The sequence below is a fragment of the Ipomoea triloba genome, chromosome 12 (assembly GCF_003576645.1).
Source record: "Ipomoea triloba cultivar NCNSP0323 chromosome 12, ASM357664v1".
Taxonomy (NCBI): domain Eukaryota; kingdom Viridiplantae; phylum Streptophyta; class Magnoliopsida; order Solanales; family Convolvulaceae; genus Ipomoea; species Ipomoea triloba.
In genome coordinates this window covers 19,189,636-19,205,016 of record NC_044927.1, presented here as the reverse complement: position 1 = coordinate 19,205,016, position 15,381 = coordinate 19,189,636, and the positions used below count along the sequence as shown (strand labels likewise).

At 34.6% G+C, this 15,381-nt stretch overlaps 2 protein-coding genes across 2 annotated transcripts; both read left to right on the top strand.

Moving 5' to 3' along the window:
- Nucleotides 1-10,578: 10,578 nt before the first annotated feature.
- LOC115998088 (protein CANDIDATE G-PROTEIN COUPLED RECEPTOR 7) lies at nucleotides 10,579-12,376 on the top strand. The gene has a single exon (XM_031237557.1). It carries the CDS (start codon nucleotides 10,822-10,824, stop codon nucleotides 12,130-12,132), a length of 1,311 nt encoding a protein of 436 aa, XP_031093417.1. The 5' UTR covers nucleotides 10,579-10,821; the 3' UTR covers nucleotides 12,133-12,376.
- Nucleotides 12,377-12,531: 155 nt separating this feature from the next.
- Nucleotides 12,532-14,271, top strand: LOC115998089 (protein BRANCHLESS TRICHOME-like). Its single transcript, XM_031237559.1, has one exon. It carries the CDS (start codon nucleotides 13,119-13,121, stop codon nucleotides 14,088-14,090), a length of 972 nt encoding a protein of 323 aa, XP_031093419.1. The 5' UTR covers nucleotides 12,532-13,118; the 3' UTR covers nucleotides 14,091-14,271.
- Nucleotides 14,272-15,381: the final 1,110 nt, after the last annotated feature.

Here is a 15,381-nt window from a genome sequence, read left to right as displayed (position 1 = left end):
GACTTTTATATATATATATATATATATATATATATATATATATATATATATATATATATATATATATATATGTACGTACGTACGTACGTACTATATGTATGTATGATGATTAGGTGAAAATAAGAGCTTAGATAAAAAGTGTAGATTAATGATGGTTGTTAATATGGGATAATAACCAACGACTTTAAAGGAAAAAAGGTGATTGATAATTTAATAAATATCATAAACTTTTAGATTTTAGACGTTTTTTTTTTATTATTAATTTAGATTTTAGACGTTAAAAGTTTACCATGTAAAATTATAAAATATAAGAAAGCTAACTTGACTGAACTATCTATTTTGATATTGAGAATAGACAAATTAACCAAGACAAAAAAAGACAATGGCCCTGTTTGGTAAATAATCAGCCTATCAGTCAATTTTGGCTTATTTAATCACTATTAGTTGTTTGTTAATAAGCTTTTTGTAACTCTAAAATACTAAAATTCAAAAGGCTACTCAAAGTAGCATTTTCAATTAGCTTTTTGATAAAAAAAATTATACCAAACAACTATTAGCTAACAGCCAATTTTTACAATCAGCCAATGTTATTAACAAATTATACCTTCTAACCCAAACAGCCAACTCAATCAGCCAACAGTCATTTACCAAACATGACCAATAATGGGATAGAGAGATGGAGATTCATTGTATTTCTCAGTAGTTAATTTGTCACTGTTAAATCTCATGTCCAACATCCTCCAATAATCCACACGTTTTCTTGTATCCCATCAATTGATTGGTTTCAAATATGAATGCTATGCTATGCAATTCTAATAATCCCATCCCATAATATTATTGAGGGTGGAATGGGTCATTAGACGTTCAAAGCCAGTGCCATTTTTGACAGAATTAGTACTGAAATGTGAAAACGAACATTAATATATTTGTAGTTAGCTAGGGTACACCATTCACGGATGCTTAATTACCATATGATTCATCCATGTAAGTCGATAAAAAGAACATGTTTAATTCACAAAATAGGTAAAAATAAATAAATAAATAAGAGAATTTCTTTTAAAAATAGGTCTATTCTCGAAAATACTATTCACATGAATGAGTTATTCCCCTTGCAATGTGAATAGCTATTTTAAGAGGGTTGGTATTATGCTATTTCTAACCTTTTAGGAATAACTTATGTTTTGTGATGTCTAATTTATTTTTACATATCTTTACATATATTATGTTATGTATTATAAGTACGTGCGTTCAATAATAATAATAATAATAATGATAATGATAACAACAACAACAATAACAATAACAATAAATATTACTCTCTTTGTCCAATTTTAATTTATGTCCTACTTATTATTCATTGGTCAAATCAATTTTTATTCTTTGATTATTTCTATTAGCATTTTCTTATCATTTTTAAATTTGATTTTTTGTGTTTAATAGTACTTTTAAACTAGTTTCTAATTAAATATATAATTTTTTACATACTAATTCTAAACTTAATATTATGAAAAATTAAATTCATAAATAACTCCAATTAAGCCTCGTTAACCGAACTTGGCACATAAAATAAGATGGGGGGTATTAGTATTTGAACTGAGAAGGTGTGATTGAGTGGAAAGACTCATCCATCCTTAACCAAACATCAGGGGTCGATCCTTGGCTTTGAGTATGGACAATCATTATTGTGTGGACTATGGTCCACAGAACTGTGTAGACCATACTATCAAATAATGTACTTTTAATATATTGAAATATATATTTTATTTATGAAAAATACATTATTTGAATACTGAAAGTGCATTATTTTGTATAATGTATATTCAATACACAAATAATATACTTTAGTATATTAAAATGTACATTTTATTTAGGAAAAATATATTATTTGAGTACTAAAAGTACATTATTTTGTATAATGTATATTCAGTACACAAATAATATACTTTTTGTTATGGTCCACACAATAATTTACCGAATATGGAGCGGTCTTAAATCTCCAGGTCATCTGTCTTACCCGACCAATAGAGATGACTATAATTTAGCAAGGTGAAAATTTATTATTATTTGTGTGTGGAAGATAATTTTGTTTTTTAAATGCTTATTGCATTTCTATTTCTTAATCTAACCATACACTACTATAATACAATTCATGAAATTTATTACTTTACTTCTTATTTTATTTCTTATCTATTTATTTTATCATTTGGTAAAACGAAAAGTAAACAAAGGCTCAAAGCAAACAAAAAGCTGAAAGCCTGTTTGTTTGTTTGACGGGGTCCCATGAACCGGCTTATAATAATTATACTGGATCATAGTTTATCTTACATTTTTAGATTGTGATTCAAATATAACCTTCAAAATTTGTATTTCAGTTGACACATTCTATAATTACAATTAATTATTTTTGTGTTACAAACAAATTGAAGACACATCACATGGTAATTACAGACACATAACATTACAAAATATGTTAACTACATACACATGATATGTTAGCTAACATTTTATGTGTCTGCAGTTAACATTTTTTGTACTTGCAGTTAACAGTTTGTGTCTGTAATTATCATGTTATAATGACCTCTAATTTATTTACATGTATAAAAATTATTAATTTTAGGTACAAATATATTAACTATAGACACATAATTTTCAACAAGGATTAATAATGCAATATAAATCATGATCCATGCTATAACAATTGTAAATATTTTGACTCATGCATGTTTCTTTTGAAAATAACGACGTTATTAGAGGCGTGAAGAAATGGTCATTGCACGTACATTGATTTTAACGTACTATACGGAGTATACTTAGTGGTCATTGCACGTACATTGATTATAACGTACTATACGGAGTATACTTATTAGCTCTTTTGGGAGGGCATTTGGTACAATTGGACTAAAAATTCATCGCCCCAAGAAAACCGTTTGGTTGAACATCCCAAATGTGATCATAACTCAATTTTTCATTGGATCCAAAATAAATTGTGATTCTTTTTCAACTAAGCCACTAACAGGACGTTTGGTCAATGAATTTTGAGAAAAAAAGAGTACTATTTCACATTGTTGCAAAAATGGGTTGCTTAGACTGTTTGACATTGCTTAGGCACTAGGCGCTCCTAGGCTGAGGCGAATTGATCCCTAAGCGGTTGGCTGTCTAGCGCCTAACTCGGCTGAGTTGGCGGCCAACTTGACCAAATTCGGCCGAGTTAATTCACCCAATTCGACAAAGTTTACCGAGTTAACTCGTGCGAGTCGACCTTGTTAATATTTTTATTATATTTAAATTGATTTATTTATATAAATAAGAGGAGTAATATATATATATATATATATATATATATATATATATATATATATATATATAACATGACATACATCTACACACATGCACTATTTTTATAGGTTGTCGCCTAGGCGCGAGGCGCTAGTCTACCGCCCAACTATAGTCTAACTTTTACTACAACCATGCTATTCCATAAGAAATGGAATAAGGAAGAAATAGAACAAGAATTGTATTTTATTGTTTGGTTTATTGAAGAAATAGACTTTAGGATTTATACTATAGTGTTTAGTTGGTTTAAGGAATAGAAATTGGCCAAGACCTTGTGGTCTAGTGGCATCCGGTTGCACTCCATATGGAAGGGGGTGGGTTCTCGCCTCAGTGGAGGCGATATTGACTCTTTGTGTTTCAGTAGATTGAGAAAGTAGTTATGAACAGATACTACATTGTAACAAAGTCAGTAGTACTCAAAATAAAAAAGAATAGAAATTGAATATGATTTTAAAAGACATAAACACCCTTATACAAAATATATAATAGGGGAAATCACCTATTTGGTCCCTCAATTGTTGTCAAACTGTCAATGTTGCCCTTTAATTCCTTTTTCATCGATTTAGTCCCTGAAAATAAATGTTTTTGGTCAAATAACTCCATCCGGCCACATTCCGGCGAAAGCTCCATTTTGACAGGGGTAAATATGTCTTTTCCTTTTCTTAAATACTTCCCCTTCTTCGTATAACACCAAAGAGCATAGCACAGTTGACTTTAGAGGTTAGAACAACTGCCGCCAAAATCGACCAAAATCCACTCTCCATTTCTTCGGAATCACAGTTGACTGTTAGTCCAAATTCGAATTCGACGAAATTGAAGAATCAAAGGAGCAACATCAATGACGAGTCGGAGGATTAATGGGTTTGCTGTGACTCCAAATTGTAAGTTTTCAAAGTTAGAGTTTTTCGAAGTTAGTCTTATGGTTTTTTATTGTTTAGCTTTTTCGTATACTGAGTGCATAGACAACTAGGGTTGTTGCCAATTTAATATTGGTTGATGTTGGTGTGAACCTTTTTTTTCATTCTTTAGCTTTTTGTCAGTATAATAGTATCTTTCGGATGGCCTTTACTGCTGTTAGGTCCACCAGTGGTGTTAAACTGTTAGTATAATGCTGTGTATTTATGATTGTTGTTTGGGGGGGGGGGACCATATGTGCTTTGAGTGTTGTGTACTCTGTATATTTATATTTTGGGGGTGGGGACCATATGGTTGTTCTTTTCCAGCAATGTCTTTAAGGATGGGGACCATGTGCTTGTTCTTTTGTTTTTTATTATCTGTGTCTGCATTTTTTGTTAACTATTGGTGTACATTGTATTTTTATTTTTGCTAGATGATGGGGAGGAAGATTCTATTTTTACCATAAAACTGCATATTGGTGGTGATATGATCTTCAAACCTAGGTTTAGTTATAAAAATGGATTAGTGGAGTATTTTGACCATTTTAACTGTGATGAAGGTAGTATTCTAGATTTGAGGAGGATGGTCAAAATGCTTAGGTTTTGTGACAAAAAAGTTCAGTTTTGGTATGAGTATGGGAATACAAGAAGACCTAAACTTATGAAACTAAGCAGTGATGCTGATATCCTAGGTTTGATAACTGATTTTCCAGTGAACAAGGAGTTGGACATATATGTAGAGCATTTGTATGATGACCAATGGGACTATGATGTAGAAATCTCTAGGGAACTAGGAGATGATACCCTATTGCATGATGGTGTTTTGAGTGAAGATGAAAGCTGGGATAATGATTATGGGAACCAAGCTGATGTTGAAGGATCTACTATTGAAATAAACAATCTTATTACGGTAATTATACTAATATTATGCAATTATACTTTTATACTTTTAGTATGTATATATATATATATATATATATATATATATATATATATATATAGGGTCATAATCAGGTGTGGCCGCACCACTATGTATACAAATATACACCACTCAATGTTAGAAAATGCACTACACAAATATGCATTATTAGGTACGCATCACCAAAAAACACACCACTAGGTATGCAAATACACACCACACAGTGTTAGCAAATGCACCATTAGGGGCAGGAGAGTTATGGCGCATTATTTTGGGTGTGTGGTGTGTTTTTTGGTGTTTTTGTGTGTTTACATTGTGGTGCGTTTTCTAACATTGAGTGGTGCATTTTCTAACATTAAGTGGTGCGAATCGCACCGACCGCACTAGAAGGCGCGGTTGCATTTGAATATGCCATTGTAATTAAATGGAAGAATATGAATGATAATTTATTTTGTTCTCATAGTATTGTACCTTAAGCATATAAAAATATATCTATATATTTATTAGTAGTATAGATGGTTTTTTATTACCATATTTTATAATATTACGTTGCAAGAGAGTATATGTACTGTATTATTACAATTAGTCATTTTAATCTAGAATTGTATTATGAATAGGATAGTAGGAAAACATATATTGTATTAGGAATTTTATTACCATATTTTAATGTACAATTGTAGTATGAATATAGATTGTATTATCATATTTTACAATATTATGCAGGAGTGTTTTAAGTGGTAAGTTAAAATGGAGGATTTTGTTTTTATTAATAGTATAGATTAGGGATAAAATAGGAAATAACAAGTTTAGGCTATTCCTGAGAACTTAGGGGTCAATATTTTACTCCATCCAAAGTAAATAACAACAATCAATTACTTACAACCCCAAAAACTGTTTAGTTCAACACTCCAAACATAACATTATAAAGTCAATTTTTAACTAGATAGACACAAAATAAATTACAACAATTGCTTACAATAGGTTTTCAATCATTATTTGCCCAATGGAAATAATGTCACTCTACTCCAAATTATTATGTCCCGACTTAGTATTATTGTACGAAATTTAATTAAACATGAGAAACCAAAAGAATCACATTGGACTGCAACCAAACAAAGCGAATTCTGAAATATGTCAAATGTATGAGTAATGATGAAATTTTTTACTCTAATAATGAAGTTGTGAAACTTGTTTGATATACATATAATGATTGGTGGTACGATTAAATACGGGAATATGAAGCTAAAGCAGGTAAATATGATCTCTTACTACTAAAAGGATCAAAGCCCTGAATTTCAATACAAAAGGGCTCGAAGGGCTCGGCGGATCGGCAGTGGCTTTTCCTACTGTCCGAGCACTCTTCAAGGCTTAGTCTCGAATCCAGCCAAAAGTCCCCCTCTCTCCTCATTAATGCGGTATTTATAAGAAGGGAAAGTGGCGACCTCCAGGGCTCCGGCATGGTGAGCACGTGGCGTGCATGCGTCTACCTCGCTCCTTGCCTAGGCAGGAAGGAGCACGTGGCGGCCCCGACAGGACCGCTGTCCATCAATCAAGGTCATGACCTAGCGGGTCTGGTCGGACCGTAGGGCCAGTCGTGCCGGATAGCCGACCACCCGAACGGAAGGCAACACTCAGAGTAGCCGACTGGCGCAAACGAGTATTAACACTATCAATTGGGCTAGAGATGTTGAGACCAAAAAAAACAATTAGGATATGCCTTCTATCTTGGTTTTGCTATATTTTCTTGGTTTTCAAAGAAGCAACAGATTGTAGCATTTTAAACTGCAGAAGCAAAATACATTGCAACAGCAAATTGTGCTACTCAAGTAGTTTGGTTGAGATTTTTGATGTTTTTACAACACAAGCATGAAGCACCTACAACTATTTTCTGTGACAAGTTTTCAATTTTGTCATCTAAGAATCTTGTCTTTCATGGTCACAACAAACAAATTTATATCAAGTATCACAAAATCATAGAATTGGTTGCTAAAAAGCAAATAAACATTAAGTATTGTTCAAGTGAGTGTCAAGTTGTAGATATTTTTACGAAGCCCTTGAAGACAGAATCATTTCTCATATTGAAGAAGATGATTGAAATTGTTAACATTTCCGACTTAGTTTAAGCGATGCAACATTATAATAATATTACTATATATACTTTTAACGTCGGTTATTTTCTATATACAACGTCGCTCCTAAAGAACCGACACCGTATGTAATTTTTTTATTTTTTAAATAGAGATACGACATCGGTTTTTATAAAAAACCGACGTCGTATCTCTTAAAAAATAAATAAATAGAGATACGATGTCGGTTTTACCGACGTCGTATCTCTATTTAAAAAATTAAAAAATCAGATGCGGCGTCGGTTGTTATAGACAACCGACGTAGTATCTCTTAAATTTGTTTTTTTAAAAAAAAAATAAGAGAGAGATACGCAGGATGTAATCTCTCAGCAGATCGGCCACTTTCGTCCTGTAGTCCATGCTTCGCTGCAAAAGCTCGCCGCAGAACAGCCGAGAAAAAGAATGACGGCATTGCTCCGCCTCTGCAGTTGTAATCTCTCCGCAGGCACTGGACAACCAAAAAAATAGAGAATGAAGGCATTTGTTGCCTTGCCATTTCATCTCTCCTTCATCCTGATGCAAATATTACAACTAGAAAAAAAAATGAAGGTATAATCTGGGAAACAAGAAGAAAAATGAATGAAGGCATAATCATGTTATTCATGTACTTCCTATTTTTCTCCTTTGAACTCTTGGAAAATGGATGAAGCCATAATCTGGGCAACAAGAAAAAAAAAAAAAAAAAAAAAAAAAACTGAGTCAGAGAGGAGAGAGCAGATTCAGTAGATCAGATTGAAATACCAGATTCAGCTATCTGCTTCTTCCATGGTAGATCCTCAATCACCACTCCTCCATCGCTTTCCCAGATTCTCAATCACCACTCCCCCATCGCTTTCCCAGATTCTCCATGTCTCTTTCCCATATTCCTCGCTAGGGACAGCAGCGATGGGGTCCTTCGGAGGTGTTGAACGGAGAGGTTGATTTCCTGCTCTGAGTTTAGCAAGGGCTCTCGACCTTGTCGATTCCAGCAAGGGCTCAGTGAGAAGGGTTTCCTCTGTGTTTAACGTTTTTTCTTTCTCGGGAAGGAGTCGGTGAATGCAGGAATTATATACAAAAACTTACTTATTTTAGAGTATTAATATACAAAAACTTATTTTATATATACAACGTCGGTTCATGTAGGAACCGACGTTATATATATAATTCTTGTTTTTTATTCCTAAAATAAATAAGGATATAACGTGTGCTTAATATTTTTTTTTTAAATTACACATATAACGATTCGATTATTTTTATCATTTTTTTTTGCTTAAGACATACGGCGTCGATTATTTAATTAATCGACGTCGTTGTTATTATTATTTTTTTCAGTTAAGACATACGGCGTCAGTTATTTAATTAACCGACGTCGTATGTTATTATTTTTATTTTTATTTTTTTTGGAGTAAGACATACGACGTCGGTTATTTAATTAACCGACGTCGTATGTTATTTTAATTTTTTATTTTTTTTATTCGTGATTTACAACGTCGATTATTTATAAACAACCGACGTTATATGGTTTTCAAATTTTCATTTCACATTTAACGTCGGTTTTTCAAAAAATCGACATTATATGTCCGACGTTATATGTTATTTCTGTAGTAGTATTATGAAAAAGTAAACGAAGTTAGGGGTGGTTAATGGTATAGGTGTTAGTGCTTTAGTGGTTAGTTTTTGGTTTTACTTATAAATAACATTGTATTTCTAGCTTTGAGAATTAAGTTGTAAGAGTTTGAGAGCATTAATATAAAACATTGTGTTTTGTCATTATTTACTCTTTGTTCATATTTTTGTATTCCTTTTTTCTTCAAGTATATTGATATATTATATTTTAGAGTTTAATTCCATTTTTTGTCATAAATTTATAGGTGACAGTCTATTTTTAGTCATTTTTATTAAAATATCTTCATTTGATCCTAATATTATTGTGGCATGACGATTTTTAGTCCTTAATCAACAAAATCGTTGAAATGTTGTTAAATACAAAGATATTTCAATCTTTTTTATACAAAGTAGGTTGAATTGCTATATTTTTATGTTTATTTTTGTGAAAATATTCATAATTGAATACCGAAATGCCTTTGTATTTAATGATATTTTAACTGTTTTTTTGATAAAGGACCAAAATGGTCATGCTACAATAATACTAAGATCAAAATTGGATGTTCATAAAACAAGACTTAAAGTGGACTCTCACCTATAAATCTTGGTTGTTATGCCATGGGCTCGAGTCCGCCTTACAAAATGGACCCGAGTCAATGTTCATAATTTCATAACTTCATGTTCATAATTTCATAACTCCATGTTCACAATTTCATAACTCTATGTTCACAATTTCATAACTTTATGTTCAACAATATAGTAACTCTATGTTCAACAGTATAACATAAATTTTGAATCTACATAACAAAATTGTAAAAATAGAGTTCAAAAATTGTGAATATTGAGTAATGTAATTTTGTATATTGAAATCTAAAATTGTGAATACAGAGTTTTAAAATTGTGGACATGGACTTCAGTCCACATTACAAGGTGAACCTGGGTCCATAGCATTTTTTGAATACTACTAACTCTATTACAATGCAATATCTGTTCATAACTACTTTCTCAACCTATTGAAGCACAAGATGAACCTGGGTCCATAGCATAATTTGCCTATAAATCTAGAATCAAATGAAATTGACTCTATGTTTTAATATATCTTACTTTGTCTATAAATCTAGAATCAAATGAAATTAACTCTATGTTTTAATATATCTTACTTTGCCGGTAAATCTAGAATCAAATGAAATTAACTCTATGTTTTAATATATCTTACTTGGACTGGTCCAGTGTTATATCATGGACCACCTTGCAATATGAACTCGGGTCCATGTTCACAATTTCATAACTCCATCTTCATAATTTCATAATTTTATGTTCAAAATTTCATAACTTTATGTTCACAGTTTTATAACTACTCCATATTCACAATTTCATGACTCTATGTTCACAATTTCATAACTCTATGTTCAACAGTATCAAAACTCTATGTTCGACAATATAACACAAATTTTGAATCTATATAATAAAATCGTGAATATAGAGTTAAAAATTGTGAATATTGAGTAATATAATTTTATATATTGAGAATTAAAATGAGACATATAGAGTTCTAAAATTGTGAACATAAAATTCTAAAATTTTGAATATAAAATTCTAAGATTGTGAAAGTAGACCCGGGTCCACCTTGGACACGGGTGCATATCATTTACCTCTAAATTTAAGAGAAGAATATCATTTTCTTTGTTCCGAGTTCCCATTTTTGGCCAACAAGAAAGCGACGAATTAACTACCTTAAAACTGCCGTCGTGGCATCAACCTTCGCGCCTACTTCGCGTTGGACAAATTCCAGGATTCTTTTCATCGACCATGACTGCTTCGATTTCTCAGACTCCATCATCATCATCATCCTCCTCTTCATCTTCGTAGCGGTAAACAGATTATTATAAGAATACCCGCCATTGAACCCAATTTCCCCTCCCCTCTGCAAATCCATAATCTCCCAATTTCGCGAATAAAAACCATGCCTCCTTCTCTTCCCCTTTTCTTCCTCGTCTTCTTCATCTTTCTCTCGCCACTCGCTCTCGCTGAGATCCGGTTCTTGCAGGTTCGCTCCGACAACAAACCCGTAATCCTATTCGACGAATTCGGGTTCACCCACCGTGGCCGTCTCCAACTGAACGTTTCCCAGATTAGCTTCGACGGCCCCCACAACTTGGACCTTACCCGACTCGGCTTCTTCCTCTGCACCCCGGAATCCTGGATGCAAATTCTTCAGCAGATTGATGACGGCGAGATCAATTGCGTTCTCAAGTCCGGTTACGCCAAGGTCGTCTTTTCATTCGATAATCTCCACGGCAATTCCTCCTTTGACAAGCTGTATGTCGTGTCCGACGCCGGCCAGTACAGTCTCATCTTCGCGAATTGTCTGCCCCAGCTCGCGATCTCCATGGACGTCCGATCCGCGATGTACAATCTCGAAGGAAAATCGGGCGATAAGCGTGACTATCTCCCCGCCGGGAAGACCATTTTACCTAGGGTTTATTTTATCTTCTCCCTCGTTTATTTTGGCTTGGCTGGTGTTTGGATTCATGTGTTGTACAAGAAGCGTTTAACGGCTTTCCGCATTCATTTCTTCATGCTTTTGGTGGTAATCTTGAAAGCCTTGAACTTGCTCTGTGAAGCTGAGGATAAATCGTATATTAAACGAACTGGATATGCCCATGGTTGGGATGTGTTATTTTACATATTCAGCTTCTTGAAGGGAATCATGCTGTTCACTTTGATTGTGTTGATTGGGACCGGTTGGTCGTTTTTGAAGCCATATTTGCATGATAGGGAGAAGAAAGTGTTGATGATTCTAATCCCACTTCAAGTGCTAGCAAACATTGCACAGGTTGTGATTGATGAAACCACACCCTATGGAATTGACTGGATGACTTGGAAGGAAGTGTTCTTTCTTGTCGATGTAATCTGTTGTTGCGCCGTTCTGTTCCCCATTGTTTGGTCCATTAAGAATCTTCGTGAGGCTGCCCGGACTGATGGGAAGGCTGCGGTGAATTTGATGAAATTGACTCTCTTTAGGCACTACTACATTGTGGTTATATGTTACATCTACTTTACGCGGGTTGTGGTTTATGCATTAGAAACAATCACCTCGTATAGGTATCTGTGGACTAGTGTGGTGGCAGGGGAACTAGCGACACTAGCATTTTATGTGTTCACTGGGTACAAGTTCAAACCCGAGGCACACAATCCATACTTTGTGATTGACGATGAGGAAGAAGAGGCTGCAGTTGAGGCGTTGAAGCTTGAAGATGAGTTTGAATTGTGAACCAAACCCGAAATTCCAAGTTTGGGTACTTGGTGTGAAGTCATTGAGCATGAAGTAAAAATCCTGTAGATGTTCTCCAGTTTGGTGATCTGGAGTGTCTTGTGCTAGTTAGTGCTTCTTCGTTTGATTGTAGTTGAGAAAAATTATTCTCGTGATCTAGGATAAAGGACATCAATTTTTTCATGAAAGAGAAAACCTTGTAGGATTTTCTACCACTGTGCTAAATGTTATCTGACTTTCTGAACAATGCTCTTCTTTTCACTTGTTATAAAATTTTGATGCTTTAATAATTATCCAGTGGACCACTTTTTGCCTTCTAACTCACTTAGTTACACTTTTAAATTAGTTATGTCAGAAGATAAAGAACGAACCGTAGGTCTTGCTAGTAACTGTTGATCACAGAATTATCTGATTGCTTTGTATCTTCTCTCTTGTGTTACCTGAAGATAATTAAATGGCTGCTTGGTTGATAATTAGGCATGACAATCACTTTCTCTTTGCAGCTATTATGGCATGTAGTGGAAGAGACCATCCATGTGAAGCATAGCAGAATGATTGGGGGATTTCTGCCTTCTGGGGACCCAGTGTTCTTACTCTTGCTTGCTGCTACTAGTGAATAGTGAGGATAACTAAATCACAAAAATAATTGTTAGTGCAGGAAGATGGTTTCCAGATGTTGACCGGTTTCGCCACATGAGAGGAGAGACATGTGGACCAATGCGTATTGAGAGGAGAAGATGACTGACTGAGACTGCCTTGGTCATTAAATACGAAAGAAAGTTTGCATTGTCATTGTAGCTGAGAAGAGCAGCTTGAAGACTGGAGGGGCAATGTGATGTGGAAATTAAATGGCCAGGGCCCTACTCCGGTTAAAGAAACACAAGCAAAAGCAAAAGTGCAAAACCAAAAAAAAAAAAAAAGAAATAGAAGAAAGAAGCAATAGGTGGAAAAGAAAGCTAGGATAGAGTGCTCCATTTCTAGAGAAGATGATCAAAAGCCAAGAAAGCAAGTGCATTTCCAGTGATTCCTTAGCCATCACTTCCGCTTGCCACACCAGGTGGAAGCTGTATAAGAACCCATGCTACCTTAGTATCAAACAGATAAACAAGGTTCGGGAAGACTGCAGGAACAGAGAACACAGTCGATATCACCTCCACCAACCTGTTTCTGCACGTAAGATCGCAGCTTCATTCTGGGATTTGGCCTTCATTAGGCCCATCATGGAATCAATGCTAGAAAAAGCTCGATTGCAGATCATAGGGCTGAAGGCTGAGTTGGAAAAGGAGCACAGCAGACGGAAGAAAGTGGAGTATATGAACAAGAAGCTGATCAAACAGGTGTCTGAGGAGAGGAAAGGGAGGGAAGCAATGGAGAGGTTATGTGAACAACTTGCCAAAGAAGTGTCATCCCATAAAGCACAGATAAACGGGTTGAAGAAAGAGATAGAAGAGGAGAGAAAAATGCTGCAAATAGCTGAGGTGCTGAGAGAGGAGAGAGTTCAGATGAAGCTTGCAGAGGCTAAGTCTTTGCTGGAAGAAAAGATTTTGGAATTGAATACCACCAAGAAGTTACACATTCAATCGCCAATTTCCATTTCAGAGTCAAAGGTTGAAGAAAGTTCTAGCAATACTCAGAGAATTGCAGCGGATCATAGTTCCTCGTCCTCCCCCTCCCCTGCCTCTGGAGAACAGACAAATTCCATATCTGGCAGTGACAGCAATGTTGGTTCTTCTTCCCAACATAGTACCTTGGCAGTTCAGGGAAAAGCCTCTCCTAAGCCTGAGAATCCCCATATAAAAAGAGGGAAAAAAGGGTTCGTTGAATTTCCATTGGTGGTTAAAGCAATTGGATGCAAAAGTAGGCATTTGGGCACAAAGTTGGAGTGTCAAAAGGCACAGCTTGGTACACTTGTGAAACACAAGAGTCCAATCTCATCATGTAGCCTTATTTGGAGCTAAAAGTTCTGAAATCCTGTTATACATAGATCCAGTTGAATTGGGTTTGCGCTATAATCCTTCCCCAGAGGATCAAGCAGTGTTGCAACTACAAGTTTTCTGTTTGAAGATGTATACCAATTATGTGTATGTTTTGCGATTGTGATTGTTACTCAATGCTGAATGAGGTTTGATTTTGGGAGTATTTGTTTTAAGTATATTTCCATTTTTTTGTGACTGCAATTATTGAATCTCTGCAACAATGGGAAAAGTTCAAAATTTGGTATAGTGTCCGGTCCCTACCACTTCAAGGGAACAATAAGGAAGCAAATCCTAATTCCCACATGAAGTTATCATTATTCCAGTTCAATCCCATTAAAGATAATAATGGTGATGCTGATCACAATGCTGTTCTTTTTTAGTTTTTACTCACTAAAGTTGCGGCTTTGATTATTTAGTAATGCTACTTATTCCCTTTTCTTCTTTGTGTTTACTTTCTCATTTTAGTCTCAACTTTTATTTTTTACTTGTCCACAAAATGTGAAATCTCAACTCGATAAGATGGTGGATAGGTAGATCTTGGTAACTCATCAGCCTCCAACTCGATAAAATGGTGGATGGGTAGATCATGGTAACTCAGTAGCCTTAGAAGACTAGGAAGTTGTCAGATCTCGATTTTTAGTCCTTGCTCACAATTTACTACCTAAGTACCAACTCTGTTGCCCGTGCAGTTTTTTTTTTTTTTTTTTTGATGATTTAATGGCAAATTACTCCATCACAAAGAACATTAATTCTTACCGCAAAGTAGGGTAAAATAGAAACCAGACCATAAATTCTGTAAATTAAATTTTACATAAACAAAGATAGAGTGTAAATCATTGTATCCTCAGTTTCTGTTTACTTCTGAGACAGAGTGCAGTTACTTTGGTGATGGTGAAAAACTGAAAATGGAGCTTGTGGCCCCATTTTCTGCATTACCCATAGCAATGTCCATGTCTTTACTTTTGACAGTTTTTAGGGTTTCAGTTTCTGGGACTGGGAAAGTTCTTGCTTTCAACAACTAACTTCTCATTCCTTTGACCAAAACCCTCTCCCCCAATCCAACCATAAATATTCTTTTCATTTTCTTTGAATATCTTAACAAAAAAAGTGCTAAAAAGACTTATTTTTTTGTAGATTTACTCTCCTCTTTTCCTTCTCAAAATCCCAGTACCTTTCAGTTCCCAACAATGTCTTTTTTGCAATAAAATGCCTGCAATAACTCTAGTAGAAGTGATCAACTTCTTTAGTCTTTACATTTTCCTTTTCCTTTCCC